General features: G+C 33.6%; 1 protein-coding gene across 2 annotated transcripts in view; it reads right to left on the bottom strand.

Moving 5' to 3' along the window:
• Positions 1-12636, bottom strand: part of LOC125059645 (transcription factor Ken) — a 30397-nt gene extending 17761 nt beyond the window's left edge. Inside the window, exon 1 of one of the 2 annotated variants that reach the window (XM_047664153.1) lies at positions 12429-12636. Coding sequence is in view for 1 of the 2 variants with exons in the window: in XM_047664152.1 (XP_047520108.1) it covers positions 8048-8118 (71 nt within the window). In the remaining variant the exon portion in view is untranslated. Of the gene's footprint in view, positions 1-8047; positions 8384-12428 lie in introns of those variants that run through there. The other variant, XM_047664152.1, reaches the window with a different exon arrangement.
• Between the last annotated feature and the right edge of the window lie 12895 nt (positions 12637-25531).

Here is a 25531-nt window from a genome sequence, read left to right as displayed (position 1 = left end):
TATTTAAATTCTTCCCCAGATTAAGTGAATCGTTGGGTTGTAAGTCACAGTACAATCTCTGTCCCAATTCGTCTTATCAGCGAAGTCAAATATTCAAATCAAAAGTGTGCGGGTGTTAATGATAAGCGTTTAGTAAGTTCTTTGCTTCCGTAACTTTTTAAATATAGTATTAAATTCAGCATTTTTTAATTTTTTAATATAAAGCGTGAAGCTGTTTTGTAAGTACATGGTGTATATCTAAGATATGAAGAGGGAGCAAAATATCAGACGCTTTTTGCAAAAAAATTAACAGTGACTGCGCATGAGTGGGTAAACAGGAGTAAATTAAAGAAGAAAATGTATAGGCTTATATTCTAAGAGTAAAGATTTGGAACCTGGGACGGTTTTATGAAAGGGATTGGGAAAAGGTTTAATGCTCGGAGCAGTGAGGTCGCTCCGTAAAGCCTAAAAAGTGCCCAGGAAGCATCTGAGCTTCTGGAAGGAGCTAGACTGGATGAATTAAGCAAGCACTTAACACACTACCAATTGGGCGTCTAACAAACTGCACACTACACAAGACACACACATACAGGTTTAATCGTAAATAGTTCCGCTATATGTTTAAATTACTTAAAATAAAGTTTTTTTTAACTATGTAAAGTTGCAGTGAAATTTAAATGTCATACAATAAACATGTTATGTGGCCTTCCCTATGCGATATTTTTATTACGATTTAAGAAATTGTAAAAAAAATATTATCCTCATTTCCTTAATTAACAATAATTTTCTTTCACAGAAGGTAAATATATGGTTTAATTCTCACACTTGATATATACAAGCCGGTTATGGGTTCCTAGTCGTGAAGGGGTATGTTGTATAACTTCCCATACCGACAAGTATCTGTGGGCCTTCCGGTGTCGCTCAAGACATACTTCCAGTGGCCAGAAACGGCCAGTATCACACAGAAATTTAATTTCTTATAGGCGTCACATTCCCTTAATAACCAAGAATAGATATTTAATTAAAGTACTGTGTGAATAAAGCCATATTAACTGGTTCGAGATATTTGCCACATATGTCCATTCATTATGAAACATGAATTTAAATTATTCTAAACATTACTTTTTTAAATATTAAATACTTGGAGTATTATCGCAATCATACGCGTATTACTTATAATTAATGAATAACTGCATACTGGTATGTTGTATTGCTATATGATAATATTTGTTTCCTTTCTCACGATATTAAAATATAGAAAATCAGTTTCGTAATATACGTTTTGTAAACACCGTTTTCTCCAGCTCGTTTTCATTGAGATGCGTATAATCTAAAAATAGATAGATAAAAGCGTAAATAACATACATAAAAAATATAAATAAATCAGTGACGCTACAACCCTTTTTAGGTCTGGGCCTCAGATTTCTGTTTCGTAATTATAGGCAAGTAGATGATCAGCCTCACCTGATACACGCTGGTTGCGTCTAAGGCAAGCCGGTTTCCTCACGATGTTTTTCTTCACCGTTCGAGCGAATGTTATATGCACTTAGAAAGAAAGTCCCTTGGTGCACATCCGAGGATCGAACCTACGACCACGGATGAGAGCCGCACACCTCTAGGCCAACACTGCTACACAAAATACATACGATAACAATCACTCGCTCAATGTTGAATCATTTCTTTTAAAATTCAGTGACTCACCTACAAAAACCCGTTTAGATTGTCGAAGAAAATTATATTTAAAGTTAAAAATAACGTTCAAACATGTTTAATAACGTTATATGCATTACATAGTATTACAAAAAAGCCACTTACAGTAATTGCTGCACATAAACAATACTGACGACAAAATTGACTTACCATCGTTGAACATAATTCTAAGCAAACTTTCAGACTTAATTAATTACCAGGCGTATATATAATTCGCTTAGTAATTAGAAATGTGCGTTCGTTCGCGGTTCGTCATTATTTTAGTACAAGGGCTATGTGTGCGTTCACGAATCGAACGCGCTAGTGTGTGTAGCACACACGCACTGTCGCCCTACTCCGGATGTGAACGCAGCTCAGCCTGTGAATGTACTAGACCAAATTAATGCTCTATGTGTTACCTACACTTGTGCAACGCTACGCATGTGCGGGTTATTGTTTAGGAACCTTGAATCCTTAAGTTTAACAGTTGCGAACAATCGAAATGACTATAAAACTTAACAATCGGTGGTCTAAACGCGCTGCTTCACAACGTTGGGCGATAATTAATTTATCGACGTGGTCAAGGCTTTCGAGGTTGTCGTAGTAACGCTTTATTAGTTAAGCATCTATTCGTATATGTTTATTGGGTAAACAATCATAAAACGTGTCACTAAAGAATTCTCAACACCATAACATACCGTATTGACAACGTAAGGTCGTATTTTTAATACGTGTGACGTAGACACAATATTTTCAAATTTTTAATTCAGACGAACTACATTCGTATTTGACAGGAAAGCTTATAATCAATATTAATATATGCATTGATACAAGGGTAACATACTAATTTAATTAATAGTCAAATTCTCGACCTTTAGAAAATAGTGTTTAACATGGTATTTTGATCATAAATCTGACGCCTTTTGAATTTTATTGACCCGTCGGCCTTAGGAAAGTTAATCAGGGATCCGAAAGCGGAAGACATTAGGTAAATACCGCAGGTACCATTGAGACGTGAAGGTGAACCGGTGTGAATAGAGGATGTGCGAGCCCTAATTGAATCGGGAACTGTCGTGTGTGTTTGGGAAGTGTCGTTGTGTGCGTGTTGCGTTGTGCGTACGCGCATACTAGCCGATAACAATAAACTATTTCCGAAGTGACCCAGTTCGGGCGTCCTTCAGCAATTTGTGCCGTCAGGAACAAGAAAGGGCTGGAACTCGGGAGTAATTTTGACAGCGGTATTAAATTTTATTGGGCGTAACAACTCTTTGAGTTCCGCCGATGAGCGGTCATTGTCGACTGAAAATATTAGATGTTGTTTCTGGGTAAGATCATTATCAAAGGGTTCCGGGGCCATAAAAGGTGAAATTATTTTTGCCGACTAAATTAGAGCGGTGTCATAAAGCCTTAAAATCGCTTCTGTTTTGTTTTACCGACTAAATACCGGCTAATATAAACAGCAGTCGCTCAGATATATGTATATTACATGATAAATCATAGTATAATGTATGAGCTATAATGCGTTATGTATGTTAATAGATGGCCGTCATAGACAACTCGTTAAAAAATGATTAAGTATTAAAGTAATAATAAACGAGACAAGTAAATAAATTAATGTTTTGTTTGAGACATTTAATATGTACTTTTAATTATACACATCCAAATACAAAGTCAATCAAAATTACGAAGTACACAAAATGGCTTCCGTGTCAAAATATCACGAATTTAAAAAAAAAAAATATCCAATAATGTAATACAAAAAAGGTTGAAGTTATATTAGTTTACTGAATCCCAATTTAAGCAAATTTCAAAATACTGAAGTATGAACGAAACTCATGTTTGACCCGTGGAGCATTGAAACAAAAGATATAAAGTTTCACAATCCTATTGACGGATATACAATTTGATAACTCTTTTAGCTCAATGTCAAATGAAGAAATTCATTAATTTATTTGTGGTTAAACTTAAGGTCAAATTAAGCATGTAGTTAAGATGTTTAATTAATGCTAAGTGCTAACTATCGTGAATTATATTGATTTCAAAGTATTGCATGCATTTTCAAACTGATATTATTGAATTTTATAATCTTAATATATATAAATTACGTGTCACGTTGTTTGTCCGCTATGGACTCCTAAATTACCGAACCGATATCAATCAAATTTGCACACCGTGTGTAGTTTGATCTAACTTAAAAGATAGGATAGCTTACATCTCAATTTATACCCGCAATATTATTTTCTTGCAAAATATTTGTTTATTATTTGATAGTCACAATTCTAACAGATGGCGCTGTGTTGAAAGTACCAACGTTTCACATAAGCTACAATTTAATTGCATAGCCACTAAAACAGCATGGTGGTCCCCATGACTGGTGTTCTCCTGCCGTTTCCTTTGAATAGTTTGCTACTATGTAATATAACAAAAACCTTAGCCACAGCATCGCTTGGCCGGTCTGCTGGTATACTATAAAAATTTATATATGGTACAGATTGGCGTAGATTCAGAATATTTAGGGTTGCAAGTATTATATTATGTAGGTACCTAGTATATTATAGTCAGTAAATTAGCAATTAAAACGATAACAAACTACTCTTATTTAAAATACATTAAAAAACTGTGAATATAAATTAGATGTGGTTATCAATTAACAGTACAACTACCGGAAAATAGGAACCGATATCAACACAGTAATACAACTTTTAATTAAAGGAATAAATTAATTAACGGATACTTAATTTATTTAAAAAGTGCGTTATGTAATTAAGTTTTTATACGTGCAAAGTCCTAGGCGAGTGTCGTACTATGTACAGGCATTTTATCTATATAATATATAAAGAATATTTGAAATATAAGGTCGATCGTATACAAAGCAAGCTATCTATGTATCTGCAAGCTACAGTTTGCATTAATAAAAATAAATACACAAAGATATTTTTTAATATATCTTCGTCAGTTCTTTTCAGTATTTTTGATACACGGGTTTTTGCATCCAAAAGCAATATATCGATTTATTTAGAGAATTATAAATACAAAAATGTAAGAAAGGAATTATCCAGAAACCCCTTTCAAGTTTTTACCCTTTTGTTATTCTTAAGCGATCTTTAGGTATAGTAAAATCTTTTGCAAGTACCAATGGAGACAAGCCTTTATGAATAGAGATGTCGCAATCACTCGCTAAGATTTCAGAAATGTTTGTGTTGAGCTGTAAACCTACTTACATTGAGTAGTCGTTGAGTGTTCGGCTATTTAGTAAATAATTTGAGAATATAATTCGTTGCGCATGTACTGCCTTTAGAAAATAATTTAAGTTAAAGATAACTAAATATAATATAAGCTAATAACGTCTAAGATAGAAATAAAAATTTTCTTACCCTTTTAGGTTATAATTTTTCTTAGCTAATTAAGGATTCTTATTGGAATAAAATGATAAAGGAACGTAGAATATCAGAAACTTTCTATGTCTCTCATAGATAATCAGTGGCGAATTTACAGGCTGAGAAGACTGGAGTCAAGGGCTGCAAATTTGGGAACCGATATTTTTGCTAGCTCATAGAAATTAAAAAGATTTCTGCATGACGCTTTTCTGATTTTTTACAGATAGAAGTCTGCTACAAATTTTGCCCAACCCCACCCACAACCAGTAATTGACATCTGCGCCCTCAGCTCACACTTTGAATGAGTGAAAAGAGCGAAATTCCAGAAAGTGTATTTCACTCTTCCCCCTATCAATGCTACTGGTGTGAGGCTGCGAACCGAATGGTTTGTGTAGAATTTTGTGCTCAAAACTTAAACCCAAAAATTATTTTAAGTGCCATTTCAACGGAATTGTTGAATTCTGAAAATAATCTAGGATATGACAATTATAGAGGCAAGGAAAAAAAACAACCTATACCAAAAATTTTACAGCCTATACCTTGAAAATTTGTGGATTCGGCACTGTGGGTAATCTATCTAATCTCGTGAATATTTGCCATATAGACTGACGAAACAATCGTACTGGAACGCACGGCAAGCTGTTCAAGGGAACTAAGGAATTCCAGAATAGTTCTTCTATATATTAGAGAGTTATAATAGCACAAATGAGTTGTTTTTTAATGTTTCCAGGAAAATTACGTATAAATTGAGTGATTGAGTAATTAAAGGAAACACTTGCGGTTGTAATGTTCACAAATAGATTAGTTTTAAGTAAACAGTCTCCTAATTAGTTTGAATAGAAATAAGTGGACTACACGTGTTGTGATAATTATGGGAAAATAGGTTATGTTTTAGGGAAATATTGATAAGTGGTTTTAAATTTAAAAAAACTACTTCAAAGCGACAATATTAACTTTTAGTAAGCTTTTAAGGTGCGGAATTTCTATAACGTTAACAAGATTTGGATTATGATGATGACTAGGATATATTAATATATTGTACGAAGATATATCTATTAGAACCTAATTCTAGTTTTAACTTCTGTCCATTTTTGTTTGCTACAATTTTCACGGTTTGATGTAATGAGACAATTTCTTAGCGTAATTTAATAAAATAATTTAAACTACCGAAATTAATTTTAAATTATAAAAAAATTTTCGTGTTGTTGTTATTCTTATAAGTTATTTTCGTCCCATTTCTAATTAGAATTTGCATTATTAATTAGGTATTTATGTCGCGACAGTAGCAACTGTATATAAAGTAATACCTAATTAAATTAATGTTTAAATTAAACTTTAAAAATTAAAAACAAAACTTATTAAATTTGTTATAATTTTCTTTTTATTAATTTTTAATTAGTTTTATAGGTTAAGGAAATTGTAAATACTGTATATTTAAGAAAATATTTTAAGAATAAAAAGACATTTATTAAAATAAATATAAAAAAACAGATATAAATGAAAAGACAAAATTAAAAATACAAAAATTACTTCAAATAACTGTGATCAATTTTTGTAGGTATATTATATTGAAGTTTTAGGAGTTATATTCAGATTTTCTATAATTACTTGACAGTCATCATTTTCAGCTAATAATAAGTAATATAATAATATTTTCAGTTAAATTTTTATCTAATGAAATGTCACTTAACAAATTTAAAAATGATAGCGTAATAACAATTTAATTAATCAGTATTTATTTATAAGAAATATAAAACATTTTATAACTTTTAATAGTTCATCAATAAATAAATTGCTACAAAAATCCGTGTAACAGTTAAATCTAATATCAGTAGAGGTTGTAATGATTACGAAATTGATGTTATAGCTATCGAAAAGATTACTCTTCAAGGTGAGTAGCCGGTGTGATAGAGATAAATAAATAATTAACTATACAGCCGTACTCAGAGTAACACATTAAAAGTTAATTTACGCATAGCGTACTGAAATCAAGCAGGTATTTTAGTATAACTTAGGCATGTGTGGATCAGTTAATCTAGTACTTGGTTAAATTTAACCTATATCTGTAACGTGTTTACAAAGTATATTAAGGAAAATATTTATGTGGTGCGCAGGCGCAGAATTATTTCATAGAAGCGCAAGTAAAGGCTTTTAGATTACCAAATTCTAATTAGAAAATTGATAGATTCCTATCTAGGAAAATGTTTTATCTTCCTTCTTATACATTATTAAAAAAGTAGTTAAATCTTCGGCTTAATTAAATAGTATAACACAAGGTAATAACTGGTTTTGTTAATATAAATTATACTAATAAAATAAGGAAGTAACAATGTAATTTAATATGAAAATAAAAATTTTGGATAAAAAATATCTTACGCAAGGTTTTAATGTAATTAATTCGTGTTAGATAATGAAATAACGCATTTTTAAATTAACTTTTACTGTTTCGCAATACAAATGTAAGTGAAATTTTACCACTGTAACGAATATTTGTATCGTCAATTAATTCCAATCGCTCACATTACTTAATATAACTGGTTTTATAATATTGAACGGTGAAAGAAATCGGTATCAAACGAGAACCGATCAAACTATTAGCTCCCATTTCGAAAGCATTTAAATGTTTATTCAATAGTTAAATGTTTATTTTTAATCTTAAATGTGAATTTATTCATTAAAAAAGTATCTAAATGATAAATGTCTAAACATATTCTAAGTTTAAATTACGCTTACTTCGAGTGCGCGCGAAAACAGCGCGGGCGCATTTCATGCCTCGGCTCGGTGTTCAGTTGATTTCGCAAACCACCATCTAATGTGAACCTATTAACCTCTCCGAGCGAGGCACAGGCGAAGGCAAGAGGCGGATGAAGCTACGACTAGTGCGTTCATTAGACACAAGGTTGTGTCAACCACACCGCACGACACCACTGCATACTCATCTAAAGTAGGTACCTACTCATAAAACTTAGCTAAACTTAAAGGTAAACAATCAAATGCCTCACCTTGCCAATTGTAATGCACTTCTATTCGCAATCTCATTGTAGAAACTCAAAAGGAAATTACTGTCAAACATATTAACACTGCATCACAGCCATTCTTTCACAAAATAAATCATAAAAGTGTAAATATAAAACAACAACAATCCGCAGCACCACCGATCACAGGATTATCACAATGTCCGGCCCCAGGCACGTCCGTGCGCGAGCGGCGTCAAATCAAACTGGCCCGGTCAAAATGACGAAAGTGAAAACATCGCACGCACAGAAAAAAAGGCTGGCGGCGCGATACAGTCCTTGCAGGCCACCTCTCGCGCGGGCTCCAGTGACACAGTAACTGCGGCGCGCGCGCATCGTCCGTCGCCTATATAACGAAACGCTCAGAGGTTCCAACTTCAAACGCGAACGGACGGCATAAAAAGAAGATGGGTTCTAAATGATAGATAGGAAAGAAACACAAAGAATACACACACGTGGGCGCGTGTGCGTTCACGTGTAAGTGTTGGTGTGCGGAGAGATAGACGGCCGCAGGAAACTCCGTTCTCTTCCACTAGGAAAGACCTTGGATTTGAATCGACACGTTGCAATGTATACCAGTCGCCTACGCCGCGGTTACCTACTTGCGGCTGACGGTACCAACAGATTAAACGATGATTCTATGCTGCACTTTATTTTCACACTGCATATCGAGTCTCACATTGAATAATAAATCGAGATGCTCATCGCAAGTAGCGTGTACTAGTTCCATCCTACGCAACATCGCAATCGATTAATCCTAGCTTCTATTGATTGACACATTACTAAATCGCTTTTGTAATTTATTTCCATTTCCTTAATATAGGAAAATTGTTATGTTATTCATATTAAACGTAGGAACAGTATATGACCGGTTAGCTCTTCACTAAAGAAGCTTTATTAGGAGATCCAGGTCAAAGTCAAAAGTAATGAAATGACAGTTGTTAGCAATATTTTGTTAAACGCTAGCAATGTTGGCCCTGAATCGGACAACAGAATTGAAATAGGCCACCGAACGAGGTTTACAAACGCAATTTGCAGATGTATTAGAGAGTTAACGAGTGTAACAGATTGTAATATTAATTTAACAGCAAAGTTTAGAACAAAGAGTGCCAATCAATGGTGATGATGCAACCAGTTTTGATAGTGATATTAGCAACTAAACACGTACCCCGCGTGGGAAGTCAGAATATTGCACAAGATGTAAACGACGCTACAGATAATTATGTAAAATAGGTCACGAGGTTGTATTTACATCCTTTCTCTAGTTAACATCATTGCCCAATTTCTGATAACACTTTCAGACTACAAAGGCTAATTAAATTGATAAAACGCGTGTTAAATTTTTAACTCCATTTTCGTCGCTTCCTTATAATATATCAGTATTGTGAAACTGTTAACAATAAGTATATTTGTTTATTGCTTTATGATTTAATGAGCTATCGAAAAAAGCCATGACTCCTAGAGTCACGGCTAAACGTGATTTCTTAACTCATGTCAAAATATTTAAAATAATTTTGACGCCTTCAACCGGTTCTTAGATTTGCTTTCGTTTTTGGTTCACATTGTTTAAAGCGGAGATTGGATAATTCGGAAAATATCACCGAGAAATTACATAAAGTAGGTACGTAGTGTGAGAATCGTCTTAATTGCCTCTTCATTTACAACTATATATTTCGTATTGAATTTTGTAATAGTGAGAGGCCAGGTTTGAATCGCTCTTGTTTTTATTACTTTAATTTGACGCGGATGCTCGTCTATTAGAATATCCTATTTAAAAAAACTATTTATGTTCAACTACACTGTTTATATTAATTATTTATTACAAATAATAATGGTTATAATAAGGATAGGTAACATTGAAGGCTCAACAATTACAGCGATTTTTTGTTTTTGTTAACAGTTTTATAACAAAACATTCGTTTAATACACGGTACTTTAAATTTATATTCCACAAAGACTGACATTTTATTTCAAATACTAAAATAAATATGTCGCGATAGTTTATATGACTTCTAACTTTAAAAATTAATTACTCAAGTTATTTAGTTATTGATCAAAGTTTACCACATCAAACATAGTAAATCTACGGCATATTTTACAAAATGTTCCATCTTAAATGTATGACAAATTAAGTAAACATAAGTGTTACAAAAAAAAATACAATTAAAATATATACAAGACAAAATAAGCATACAATAAAGTTACCAGAAATATTTGGTAAAGCAGAAAAAAAATCATCATCAGTTATTGTTATTGTATAAAAAATTTACATAATGATTTTCTTTTCCATATAGAATGCATGACCTACTGGATAATTTCGTCCTTGAACATTCGCAAATACAAAGAGTATGTACTTGTAAAAATTATGCTGATTTATTAATGTATTCGGTTCACGTTTCGCCCGCATAGACAAAAACTAATGTTCCGGTATATTGAAATTCGAATCAACTCTAACAATTTGTTTACTAAGGCAAATTGTACTGATTACAGGGAAAACATCACCCCCCTTCACGACTGTATATCTGAAATACCGATTGTGTCATTCCATGGGCATTATTCATAGACCAAAACAACGACTCGTAATTAGTTCATATATTAAAACCAAGCGCGAGTTGCTAACATAAAAGTAATTTTACTTTTTTTTTATTGGACAATTCACACCAATTGACCTAGTCCCATGCTAAGCTGGTGAAGCTTGTGTTATTGGTACTAGGCAACGGATATACATACATATTATAGATAGATAGACATATAAAACATATTTAAACACCCAAGACCTAAGCACAACACCAAATGCTCATCACATCGATGTCTTGTCTCAGCCGGGGATCGAATCTGGGACCTATGGATTCGCAGTCATCGGTACTAACCACTAGACCAATGAGCCGTCAATAATCTATTTGTGTAACTTGCTGATTTAGAACAGACACACAATATACTGTTTTCGTTCTTTAATTCAACAATATAGTCTGATTTTAGATTTCACATAATGGAACTCAGAACTAATAAATTCAAACAAAAGTCACCACTAAGAAGACGCTGAGTAATTACGAACATTAAATAAAATTAACTCCAATATTCATAGTCACAAATGTTAGACTAAAAATGCTATGAAATAAAACTAGACTAAAGAGACTAAAGGAATAAAAAACGACGAACTCCTATAGTAAATTCAAATTGAATTGTCGACATTTTGCTGTGAACGATGTTTAGGATCTGTAAAACATTGAATAGGCCATTGTTTGGGAATAGAAAAGGTCGCTAATAACATGATAAATATTGCTGTACTAATATTGTTTATAACGTAAGCACCTATACATAATTGATTGACATAGCAGATGGAAATTTTATTGAATTAACGCAAATTTTAGTTATTTTTATAATAGAATCAAAAAAAGAACTCTAATATGTATATAGAGTATTATCAGTTCGTATGAGTAAAATAGCAGAAATTCTAAACGTTTTTATATTATTATCAATGGTATTAACATTTCCCAATATAAACGTATTGTAATTTCGTTTACCTATTGTAAAGGATGAAGTCATCCAAAGTAGTTCGAACGTTGAAACTTTCGCGTCAACATTTCTCCAAGTGAAAGTTTACTAGTACTGTACATTGTACTTTTGTCACTAGCAGTTAAAAATCTTTATCATAAATCTAATCTTAACATTACCGACACGCCCACTGACGATATTTGAAAAGGAAAGTTATGTACGTTGCGCAATTTGGTTTTATTACGTTAAAACTAAATATTCGATCATAAATATTGTTGAAATAGCAGAAGGCTGTGCTATTTTACTCAGCGATGAGGCATTAATCGAATTTACGATAGTATCGATTGCTATTGATCGAATACGATCGAATATCGATTACGCAGTGGCGTGAAAGTATTTTGCAATAATCGAATTGTATCCGCATCCACTGAATCCGTCACGATTGCCCGTGGTTGCTATTTATTAATATTAAGCGAAAATTCGTTATCCAATTGGCCTTGGTACGCGTACCTTTCAGTTCTACAGATGAGGTTTGAAACGTGTTATAGCTTTTATGGACGTGGAAAGGCTAGAAAACGTTTAAGAAACAAATTTTCAATGCCACAAATGAGGGTAGTATAGAGTAGGTATCATTGTGAACGGCAATCATAAATTTGAACGAAAATCCGACATGCTAGGCGATTTTGCAAGAATGGAAAGTGATCGTAGAACAAGGCTCGGCGCGTAGACGTCGAAAGTGAGACCGTGAGGTTGCGCAGCGAGTTACGAAGTTTTTATTGTCGGCCGCGCGCGAAATCACTTGAAAGTTGTATTGTCCTTGGATATTTAATTTCTTTATTTCTCACAGCACTCCTTTCACTAAAGTAAGCCTTACCGAGAGACGATGTGGGACGGGAGGTCGCCGGCACAGATCCGACTTTGTGTCACCTCCAGGTTGCACTTCAGCTCGGCACTTGCACAATACTTGTCCCGGTTACTTCCACTCAATCCAGGGTATCACACACTGTAATCCGGGCACAGTTCACAAGGGTGTCGCGAGAATTGGCGCGACGGCGCTGCGGGCCGCGTGCGCCGGACGAGTGGCGTTCGGCGCTGTCGTTACGACACGCTGGAAAGTAAAAGTGAGTGGCGCGGGGCGAGGCATTTCTCCTACTTTCGCTGTGATTCACGCCAGCCAAGGTTGCTCCAGCCACTCCCGCGCCTCCCGTACTATATGCCACATTGAAACTGAATTAATTAGTTTTACTTTACATATAACTTTTCTATCAAATTCTGTCTTTTTTATTTAAGTTTAAAATCTAAATTGAACAGTTATCCGATTAAATACAACGAGTATTGTTAATCTAAATGTTATCAAAAAATGAGAACGGATGAGAGCTGTGATATCATAGCTGAATCATAATTATTATAATGTTAAATTTATCAGAAGTACAGTATCAAAGTACATAACATGAATGGCTTTTAATTGGACATTGTTTCAGTTTAAAAGGTTAAAAACTGTTGAAAACTTCTTTGGAATTTGAAAATTTTGGGACCAAAGCTTTCACTAAATAGTTTAAAGCTTATTAAGCTAAGCGAAAATTTCAATATAAAACAATGCAAGATTAATAACGATAATAAATGAATTTACTAAAAAAGCGTCAATAAGTACATATTTTCACGTGTTTAGTAAATTATTTTCTTTTTATACCGTGGCGTTTGTGCGCCTCCAACACAAATGGTTTCGTCGGGAAATGAACCTCTGGGATATACATTATACATACGTTTTTGTACCTACAGTAGGTACTAAATTTACCTGTCGATATCGACACTGTTGTAGTGAGCTGAAATTTTCGAATAGAAATCTTGTACGACTTTCTCCTAACTCGTGTAAAATTTAAATTTAAATTCAACATCAGTTACACAAACATGTAGTACAGTTTTAGAATAAGAAAACTTCATCTTCATAATTCCTTAATGACGTGCTGATAAAGTTCTTAGTAAATGGCTTATACTAATCTTCCGTAAATTTACAAACAAACATTCAAATATAGAACTTCCACAGACACATGTGATTCGAATTAAAATTTCCCGCCAAGATTGTCGATTGTCAGCGCTTGACATTTGACGTTTGACATAAGAATGCAAGGGTCTGAAAAATACATAAGTAACATTTGATACATTTGAGCTGCTTTTTATTTTTATAATGAGAATTTTAATTATCATTTTTACAAATATAAAATATGTAGATTTGCGGAAGCTGTAATAGCATTAGGTATCACCAACGACAAGGCTAGCGTTAATCATTCGATATTATTATTAATTATTCAATAATTTAAGTTAATATAATATAAACAAATATCTTATTTATATTATATGTACACCGGAATTTCAATGACTTGACAATATGTGTTGTTGGCTAAATATATGTTTTTCCTTATTTGCATAGTTAATATATAAAATATGTCTAGTGAATTTCTAGTATAAAGGTGGTGTAAAAGTCCACAACTAAGTCTTATTTAAGAGTTTTTATAGGTTATTTGTCTTTGGTGACCATATCGATGGCGGACATAGAAAGGAAATACAGTGTCACACAGACATAAATGAACTTAATATATAATTGAAGGAAAATAGTACGAAAGACTAGGCGGTATGGTCGAAACTCGAAAGACTATAGCCTGCGCCATGGGCGAAAAAAGAAAAAAAAAAACAGTGCCTCGCAGTCGGCATTCTAAATTCAGTAAAAACATGGTTTATAATTCGGATAAGTCTATTCTTCTAGTGTAGTCTCTACTTCGTATTGGTGATTCACAACTGACATCATATAATATATAAAGTAAAGATCAAAGTCAATATTATGGACACACCCACCGTGTAATTTTTAATTAGACGTTTTGCTGCTTTGATTTTAATGCAAGAATTTTTTCCACGAACGATTTGTCATAATATATACATATTAAACTTTGAACGAGTACACAGTTTTTTCAATAAGTAAGTAAAGTTGTTCAAGTAAATTAAATTAGCTTGAAGACTAAAACATCCATTTATAGAATTTGTAACATTCTGTTCAAGTTTCCATAAGCGACGTGATGAAAGTGAATGGAGCGTGAGAGGTATTTCAGGAAGCAAGTGGAGATCCGTGGATTTTACCTACCCCTTCGGGAGAAACGCGTGATAATATATGATAATTTATGAATGTATGTTTGTATGTGTTCATATCTATATCTGTTCTTTCAAATTTAAACTCAAAATATCTTTAGTCATGTTGGTAAACAATTACACTTATGAATTGTCAGAAAGAAGTTCAATTATTTGTAAATTTACATTTATTACCAGTTCGCAAGTCATGGGCGTAGAGCGGGTAAGAAGAACTGGCAAGAAACTTTCCGCCACTCTTTTTAATCGCCAAGTATTGTCATACAAATTGATTGAACTGGCAAATCAATCCCAAGGATTAGGATCATTTAAGTATTCCTCAAATTTATAAAAAGCTTTATTAATTAATTTTCGTTTAACGAGGGCTTTGAATTTATTTAGTGAATTCTTTAATTTTGCTTGGGAGTTTGTTGTAAAAACGAATACAATTTCCATACAAGGAAATCATCTTGAACTGCATAAGCTTTTAAATGGATTTTTATTTAATCGACTTATTTAGTTAGATTGTTTTGTCCCTTTTATGTGATACGAGAGCGATAAGGACCAATGGTTTAATAGTTCTTGAGGGCATAAAATAAACCAGAAGCAACCTCTCCCTTGGCTTCAAATTTCTTTATCTGTTTCGGGATCATTATTTTCTTAATAGACAAGTAGGTCTTTCTGAGGCTGACACAGGATGTCCTAAAAAAAGGGTGCGTGTAATTATGTACGCGCGTAAGAAGTTACTTCTTTGGCATTATTAAAAATAGTTTTTGGTTGCATGCAAATAATTAATTACAATTAAATAATCAATGACTGGAAAAAGAGTCATTATAGTGAATAAAGTTCAGTTTACATTTGAAAAATTAAATAAATAAATATTTATTATTATTCTCTTACATTAAGTGTAACATAAATTCTATTATTATTCAAATGTTTTTAAATTATGTCCAATGCCATAGCATCTTCCGTGGGCAACTTCATTCTGTTAATTTTGTGTCACGGTGCGCGCGCATCGTAAAATTTCACTCTCATTAATTTTTCATAACGCGCCTAAAGAAGTATAACTTCAAAAAGTTTGTAGCGCCACTGATTTAGTTTTTATTTTTAAAAAAACAAAACTATTATCATTTAAGTCACTCCAAGCCGTACAGTAGTGGTAAGTGACAGTCTAAAGTTAATATTTATTTATCCATATGGAATCATACACTTATAAACGTCATTTAAGCCTAAGTTTGGCGGCCATAACAAAACGCGGTTTGCGCTGGTAGTCTGGTACTCTGTAATTTCTAATAACAAGTCAACAATCTCGTTGTTTTACTATACACTTTCGATGTAGTTCTCTGAATTACGAAAACGTAATATTGGGATCGCTCCGTACATTCTGTAAAAAAACAGCAAAAATCTATTAGGTAGTTTTTTTTACCATATTTTATATGAAAAAGAACAAATTTTTGTTTATACATATTTTTATCTTTTCTTAATTATATTTTAGTTATAGTTACATGTTATTTTGTGTTTTTTGTTAATTATTTATGCACTTCTTATACTCTACCTTCTATAGGTGTTTCTTTTTAATTGTTTCATATTAGGGTTACCTGCAAGAAATTGCTTGTTAGCGATAAGGCCACCCGTTGCCTTATAACTTATGTAACCTGCTTTTTTAATTTTTTTATATATATGTTTTTGTGTAAGGTATCAAAGTGTAAATAAATAAATATTTGGACGTAGGACACACACAGTTATTATAACCTCGTGTTGGTAACAAATACATTTTCCCGTGTAAGAAAAAGCCGTAGGCAGATCAGCTAAATAAAGTTTCTTCCTGTGTTATTATTATCAATAAGGATGGATCATGAAATACATGCGGTCGACATTGAAAGTTGGCGTCAAGTTACGTAATGCTATACATCGGGCAAATGTATTGGGTATCATGTCACAAGAGCACGTGACCATTAGATACATCATACATGGCTGCCACAGTAATATATGGTTTTAGGATTTAGGTACGACTTGACATAAGACCTGGAGTACCTGGGTTTGCTTGCCATCGAAACTTTCGAGTAGGTATAAGTATGTCGATGACTTGTGTCATGACATCATGCCCATTTAGAAACACGATTTCAAATAATAACGTCAAAGTTTTACTTGACAAGTAGTTTATCAATAGGCACAAATGAATGCAAAAATATAGGTATAACAAAAAAATTAATTATTAATGGTAACTGTATTCATATAGGTAAACAAGTACACTTCTGAACGTCGGAAAAGAAGTTAAATTAATTGTAAATTTACATTTACTACCAGTTCGCAAGTCAAGGGCGTAGAGCGGGCAAGAAGAACTGGCAAGAAACTTTCCGCCACTCAACTTATTAACTTAATGGTATGAAATAAGAAAAATCTCTTTGGCACCTATGCGCTTTTTAAGCATAGTTGATGGTTATCCGTGGTCGTCTGTTCTAATCCCGAATAAAACACTTGTAGGACTTGCTTGTGAAAGAACAAATCGAGAGGTATATCTTTAACTCGACACAGACTTGTTACAAATGTTACATTGGTAATAATACTATGAATAAAACATTATTTATTGACAGTTATAAATATATATAAAAAAGGAAACATCAAATATTACAACTTTATAAGCGACCTCTTCCATGTAACCCTATTAAAACAATAAGCAATTGTCAAAGCAAGAGTGAGACGCTTATAATACAAAAAATGAATAAGAATTTTGAATGCCAGTCTAATCTATACTCACGAGCAACAAAATTGTGTTCATTACGATATACATAATATTGATAACCTTAGCTTATCATTATTAACTCTTTCTAATGTAGGTTACCCAAATTAAACTATTTACAAACCGTTTCACTGTTTTTGACTGATACATTACGCTTTAAATCGCATGCATGAAATATCGAAATCCTTACTAGGTAGCTTATTAGCTTCAGATATCTTGCGGCAGCTTTGGAACCCAGAATAAAGAGGTTATTTTTGTTACTATGTATGAATTAATTTTTACCAACACTCCTTATATCTATATTTATAAAAATGAAACCCGTTTTCCGTTGTCACGACATAACATGAAAACGGCTTGACCGATTTGTCTGATTCTTTTTTTATAATATTCCTTGAAGTACGAGGATGGTTCTTACGGAGAGAAAAATTAAAAAAAATTGAGTGAAAATGTCTAAAAACAACACTTTTCTATATTCCCATACAAAATATTCGTAATAATATTTAAAGGCAATTTGAACTTTAATACCATATCATAAAGTTCAAGTGTTAGTGGAGGGGTTCCGGGAAGGTAAATTTTTATTTTTTGACATAATGTATTTGTTGTATTATCAACTTTATTTTTTTATCTTACTAGCTAGACCGGTGTCCCGAATAGCAGAATAAGTATTAAAAAAAAATAAAGAATCGAATGTTAGGCGGTACGATGTTCGCCAGGCCAGCTAGTAATGAAATAAATACGTACGATGATTAGTATTATAATTAACATTGAGTATAAAATTCGCTGCATTGAGCTGTTGCCTTAGAGGCTTCAGCGTGCGATTCTCATCACTGCGGTCGTAGGTTCGATCACCGGCTATGCACCAATAGACTTTCTGTCTTTGGCACATTTAACATTCTCTCGAACGAAACCGATTGCCTTAGATCAAAAACGTCGAAGGTGTATGTCAGGCACAGGAAGCTAATCAGCCACTTGCCTATTAGATTTAAAAATGATCATGAAACAGATGCAGAAATCTGAGGCCCAGACCTAAAAAGGTTATAGCGCCAGTGATTTATTTTATAAAATTGGCTGTGTTTAGTTATTTTTGCTAAAAGCCTTCGCGTCTTAATAAGGATAAAAAGGTATCTATATCCATATACTTATACTCTTTATATTGTGCTTTTATGGTTGACATAACGAAGATGAACTTAGGAGAGAAATAGTTTTGACAAGAGCGTTAGAGGCCTGCAGCTGAATTTCATCATCGGACGTCGAGACAGAATACGAAATTCCACTCGTATCGCCTCGACGTCCGCCGTTCCACAACTGAGCGTTTTTCAAGGCAGTTTTTGCCGCGCACCACCACTATGTGGAACCATAGTAAGTATTTCCGAACCAATTCGACTTAGGGTCCTTCAAGAAAAGAGCGTACCATTTCTTAAAAGGCCGGCAACGCACTCGCGAGCCCTCTGGCATTGAGAGTGTCCATGGGCGGCGGTATCACTTAACATCAGGTGAGCCTCCTGCCCGTTTGCCCCCCGTTCTATTAAAAAAAAAAAAGAGGACGTGACTGCTGGCCAGTGAAACAGCATTAAAAGGCACAGAAAACTGTTCATACACTTATTAAAATGATCGGTAAAACTATGGTGATTGGACATTCTGGTACTCTGTAGACGAAGTCAAAAAGCATAATTTTCAATGATAACGTTTAAAACACTTGACATGTGTCTTATTCTTAATCCCAAGTCAATAGTCTAGTCAGTAATGTTTAATGACATCATATTATATGTTTTTAACATAAAAAACTGTCTGCAGACCGAACCATGTGTTTTAGGCACAATCGAATGTAATATTTATAAATGTAAGATATGGTTTTGTAGAAATTGATTTACAGTGGCTCGCCCATAAAGCACTTTAGAGATAATCGAAGAAAACTATGTCACAACCTTCAATGCCATTGCGTTACATTGATAACCCTTTGAGCTATCGTTTGAGATTTGGGTGTTGCGCAATCGGTAAATATCAACAGCCCTAAAATATAAATAGGCAATAAAACTCCAATACATAAACATTACATGTTAAACAAAGGATAATCTACGCATAAAATTGTTTCAGCGCGAAGCGTCTTCCAAAGGGTGTGAGGGGTCGCTTTTTGAAGAGAAACTTCTTGAGGCGCATGAGGGTAAAATTTTTACGGATACGTCACGAAGATGTGCAGCGTTTTTGTCGAAGAAAAGGGAGAGAGTGATTGAGACCGATTGAGAGGGAGTGAGAAGGGCGAATTATATTCCTAACATATCTTCCTTTTTCTCTCCCTCTAAGTCCCGGAAATCTAAAGTTTTAGATTTGTATAAATATGAACAAGACTTAAAAATAAGTTTGCCAAAGAAGTTTCACTTGACAAGACATGTGTACTTTGTACGCACGCAGTTTTTTTTATGTAACAGGAGGCAAACGGGCAGTAGGCTTTCCTGATGTTGTGTGATGGGCAGCTGGTTCCACATAGTGTTGGTGCGCGGCAGAAATTGCCTTAAGTAACGGTCAGTTGTGGGACGACGGACGTCGAGGTGATACGGGTGGTATTTTGTATTCTGCCTTGACGTTCGATGATGAAAGAAATTGCTGAGAAATCCACAAGGGTTGGTTTCCGACATGTTTGGCCTATCGGTGAGATGTCACCGTATCTGCAAAAACATGTTTATTTTAATTTTCTAACAAGTAATCGCGGCCCACAAGAAATCCGCAATATCTTTTAAAAAAACGTAAAAAAAATTATTTAATATTTTTAAATATTATGTGAATAAAATTTACCTATGTATGGTGACCGCGTGTATTTAAATAAAAGTGAAAATTTTTCAAATCAAAAAAACGACTTACTTGCGCAAAATTTGAAATTCTAAACGACCTTCGTAAAATGGTAAAATGACAATGCATTATTGAGTGGATGGAATATTTCCTGATGTAAAAAAATTGACGCCTTGGTTACACAAGGACCTAGACATAGAGAGTACTACTAGACTACTTCTAATACATTATTATTAAAAGATTTACCAGTGTCCATTACTACAGAACCAAAGAAATAATCTTTATATATATAATTCTTCTGTGAGTGTGTATATCACTGAACTTCTCTCAAACGACTGGACCGATTTTGATGAAATTTTTTGTGTGTGTTCAAGGGTATCTGGGAATGGTTTAGATTCACAAATCAGCCCGCCAGATGGCGCTGCAGTCGGTACTTTCATACTTTGCTTTACTAATCGCTTGAAATATCATGCAGGACAACGTCTGTCGGGTCCACTAGTATATATATAGAATGCTGACTAAATAGTAGCAGATACTTTAGACGAGAGATTCACTGGAATTATACTCGAGATGATATTAAAAATAAAATATAAATACAATTTTTCGATATTAAGTTTGGACTACGAGCCACAAACTAAATATTAATAAAAACTAAATTACAGATGACTATGACGAAGCTTATTTGGCTACCAATTTAATTTTTTACTCATATTCTTCTGCAACTGGTTTTATGACCTTAGAATTTTCTATTGCGGGCATAATAATATGATTTATGATGATATAAACAATATTTCTTCAATGATGACAAAATTACGCATTCCAAGTTCACGTTTTGATAAAATTTCCAGCAACGTGACGGCTTTGCTGTATAATTTATATGATTTTGCACTCATAAAATTCATTTTTAGATTTTTATACTATGTACCTTTTTAGAGAATAATAACTTAGTTTCAATAAAAACCAATATGAGAACTTGATTTTTTTCCTTTCTACAAAAAACTTTTGTAACCATCCAAAGGACTTTGTCTACTTAATCAGCGTATTATTCTCTACACAATAATACTATCATTGAATATAATACTAGAATATCGATTTTGGTTAAGAATAAACTCAAACTCAAACTCAAAATATCTTTATTCAAGTGGGTAACCAAGTACACTTTTGAATCGTCAAGTTAAATTAATCGTAAATTTACATTTACTACCAGTTCGCAAGTCAAGGGCGTAGAGCGGGTAAGAAGAACTGGCAAGAAACTCGCCACTCTTTTTAATCGCCAAGTATTGTCATACAAATTGTTTGAACTGGAGCAATTCAATCCCAAGGATTAGGATCATTTAAGTAGTCCTCAAATTTATAAAAAGCTTTGTTGATTAATTTTCGTTTAACGAGGGCTTTGAATTTATTTAGTGATAATTCTCTAATTTCGCTTGGGAGTTTGTTGTAAAAACGAATACAATTTCCATATGTTTATCTTTTGGAGCCTGGTTGGTCGTACACTCAAATTAGTTCTATTTCGCGTATTATACTGGTGAAAGTCACCATTTGTTTTAAAATCGTTTATATTTTTTTGGACATACAACAAGACTTCAAGAATATATTGACCAGATAGTGTCATAATATTTAATTCCTTAAACCTATTCCATACCGACTCCCTCGGAGAAACACAACAACCACAACACACGATAATATCTATGTATCTAATAACAAAAACTCCCAAATGAAGTTCGGTCCACAGACTGAGAAATTAGGAGACATTACACATTAGACATTAAAATTGTAAAGCTCTTTAAAATAAATTTGTTCGTTAAAAACAAGTAAGTAAAGGTCGCAAAATGATATTCTTGCGCAGTAATGTTATTCACGTTTGAACTCCTAATGGAAGGTTTATTACGTCTAATAACATAGTACATAATATATCTATGTAAATAAAGTTTCTATTCAAGGAAATGAGCGCCGAGAACTGGTTTCGTGAAAAATCTATAAAGATGTGATCACACGTGATGAGTATCTTTTATGTGTGTACTGTGTCTATAATATTGTCATTTTGTTTTATATAATAGGGGTCAAAGGAGAAGGAGGCTCTGCTGATGTTTGCTGATACAGCCCATGGACTCACACACTCTCACATTGCCTGAAGGCTCGCAATTGGCATTGGCACGCTCTTTTCTTGAAGGGCCCTCAATCGAATTAGTTGGGAAATACTTTAGTGGGTAGCTGGTTGGGTAATGGGTAGCCACATAGTGGTCATAAAATTACGAGTATAAATTTATATAATAATCATATTCCGAAACTCTGTGCTCTGTATGTGATCTTTATTATATTTTCACTTCAGTATATCTCGAAGTTCGGTGCGCCTCTTGGATAAGGCCTCCTCTAACCGTTTCTACTGTTCTCTATCCTTTACGACTCTTCTCGAGTTAGCCAGCTGTTAATTTGAGTTCGTCCTCCCATCGTTTGCGTTGTCGGCCTCTTTTTTGCTACCCGTCAGGGTACCATTCCCTCAATAGTTTTCTCCATTTTGTCATGGGGGTTCCGTAGCATATGACCCGTCCATCTCCATTTCATTTGGTCTATCTTAGTTAGAATGTCTGTCACACCCGTTCTAGCTCTTATGTCTGTGTTGCTTTGCTTGTCCATTTTTCTTAGTCTCAGTATGCTTCTTTCCATATCTCTTTGGTAGTGTGCACCTACAAAGAAAACTAATAAAAAATACTTAGAAATATGTTTGTCCCACGCCCCATTGGCAAATGAATAAAAATTTGGTGGTCTGCTTACATGTATGAAAATGTTCTTTTGAAAATCGGTTAAAATAAGGCACAATGTGGTTGTACCTTAATGAAATTCAAGTTCAAAGAATGTTGCAATAAGTAATTGTACCTACATAGTAATTATTAAGCGATAAATTCACACACATGCCAACCTTGATTATTAAAAAAATAGTCCTGTTTTTTTAATAACTTGATTAAATGCTATTGAAGCTGTTATTATATTTATGTAAATATTAAAATTATTTTTCAATATTAAAATTAATAAGAAAGCTTGATAGGATTGTTTAGTTATCGTTTTCGCGTTTGCCTGTATCTTACCTTCCACCAGGCATTTGCGTAACAATTACGTTACCCAGAGTAGTGTACTCTATTTATAAATGTAAACATATGAATGTTATACCTGATAAGCAAGTTGATCGTCTTTCTATAGTGTAAAATGTACAATTCCCGCCTTCATAATAAAATATAATTTTCAATTTTAACTTTAGATAGCTGTCTCGCTCTCGGAGGCCCTCTCTCTCACACACTCTATTCGCTCTCATTTTCCAAGTATTAAATAAAAGCTCAATTAATTATATTACAGAAGGATCCTGAACTTCATTAGATATATAGGACGCAGAAGTTCCGATAACTTGAAGAAGATTATGGTATGGAAAGCACGAGACCCCAAGGAAAATCACCTATTCGCTGGACCTGGTTGGTTCAGGCTACAGGTTACAGGCATTGCATGGTCGTGAAGGCTTGCCGAAGATAGGGAGGAATGGAGGAAGCTATGCAACACCAATACGACCTTCAGAAGAAAAAATGTGTGCGTGTACTAGGTGTACACACGTAAGAAGTGAAACTTCTTTATGACCTTATTTTTCGAAAAATGATCTACTATATGCAACTATACAGAAATTGGTTAAATAAGGTTAAATTAGATAAAGTTTAACAAAAGGCTTTTATTATCATAGACATGAATACAAATACGATTATTTCATTTTAACTTATTACTGTACTACTATGTAGTACTAAGATTATTACAGAATTTCATTAATTGTAATAGAATTATTAGTATTACTATCATTGTTATCGTTATGATATATTTTTGTTACTAATGGCTTTGAATCTCTTCGGATCAACCGAGAAAGTTGGCGCGTAACCGAAAAATGTGACAAATGTGTGTAATTTTTTTTTAACGCCGATAAAGAAGTTTCACTTCAAAAGATGGCGCGTAACGGAAAAATGTGACGCGTAACGATAAAATGTTACACTAAATTTTTTTCCAACCCCGATAAAGAAGTTTCACTTCAATAACGCAACTAATGTAATAATCTATTTATGTCCAAAATATTTATAAAGCTAAAATCGTTCTGTATGTGTTAAGTTCAGATATTAGTTGTAAATTTTGGGTTAAAATAATATCTTTACGATCGAAAAACATTTTCCGTTTCGTTAATAAATCTGTTGAACCCAATTTGCTGTGGTATCAAAACACAGTAATATACTTAATATTATACTTATTGCGTTTTGTACAATGTACACGCAATTTAATATAAGAAACGTTTCCCGAACTAAAACATTTATTTATCGCACTTTGAAGCGAGCCAATATAGGACAGGATGGGTGACAGCATACTAGGAAAGAAATGACAAGTTTCGAGTTCCGAAGGCCGAGTGAGGTCACAACTTTACGCTATAAAGATTCTAAATGAAATTGTACACGCGTGACAAAGACTTGAGTTCTAAATTGTTTTAAAAAGACTTTTTCGTTGTAAGCTATTTTGAAAAATGTTCTTTATTACAAACTACTAGCCCCGTCACGTTTTGCTGTGACACATTGTGATTGAATGGTTGAGAAATGAGAAATATTAATTTTGTAATACTTGTAAAAAAATAATATATTAGATTGTTTTTATCTGTAGATATATAAATAATCCTTGATGCGGATTTTACATCATGCTGAAATTTTAGCTCGATTGGTTTAGAACTTTTTGAGTTTTTGAAGCGTACACAAATCAACATAACCTTTTTATATATAGTTATCTTATAGACTCATAGACGTCGCGATATTTGCAGTACTCTTTGACCATCTTTTTTCCAAGTCCGTAATCAAGTACATTTCCAAGTAAGGGTCGGGACGAAGTCATCGGTTCACCAAACCGTCGCGCCAGCGGTTTCTCTCTGACAACTGAATTAAGGAAGCATATGAAATAATAAAACAAATGAAGATTAAACATTTCTTCAAAATCGACCTTCTGTCTGACACACTTCAACTTTGGGTCTTATTCTCTCTCTTAGTCTTTGAAGTCGGGGTACAAATCACAAATGATCTTGGAGCCATGATACGCTACGCTAATTTAATCTTCATTTTCTTGGAGTATGACTGTAAGCCATAAAGGTTTTCAATAGAAACGGGTAATCAAGACAATTACACGGTGTATTTTTAGCACCTTACTACGATATTTACTACGGTGGCGATAAGATAACGTGTTGTGAAAGTTGTACGTTCATTGCTGATAAGTATTAATCAATTGTTGATATCAATGACCGCACCGTGCAATGTAGATTAAAAATAAAGAGTCTTATA

The sequence above is a fragment of the Pieris napi genome, chromosome 20 (genome assembly GCF_905475465.1).
Source record: "Pieris napi chromosome 20, ilPieNapi1.2, whole genome shotgun sequence".
NCBI lineage: Eukaryota > Metazoa > Arthropoda > Insecta > Lepidoptera > Pieridae > Pieris > Pieris napi.
The sequence above is the reverse complement of the archived record's forward strand: the minus strand, read 5'-3'. Positions and strand labels throughout refer to the sequence as shown.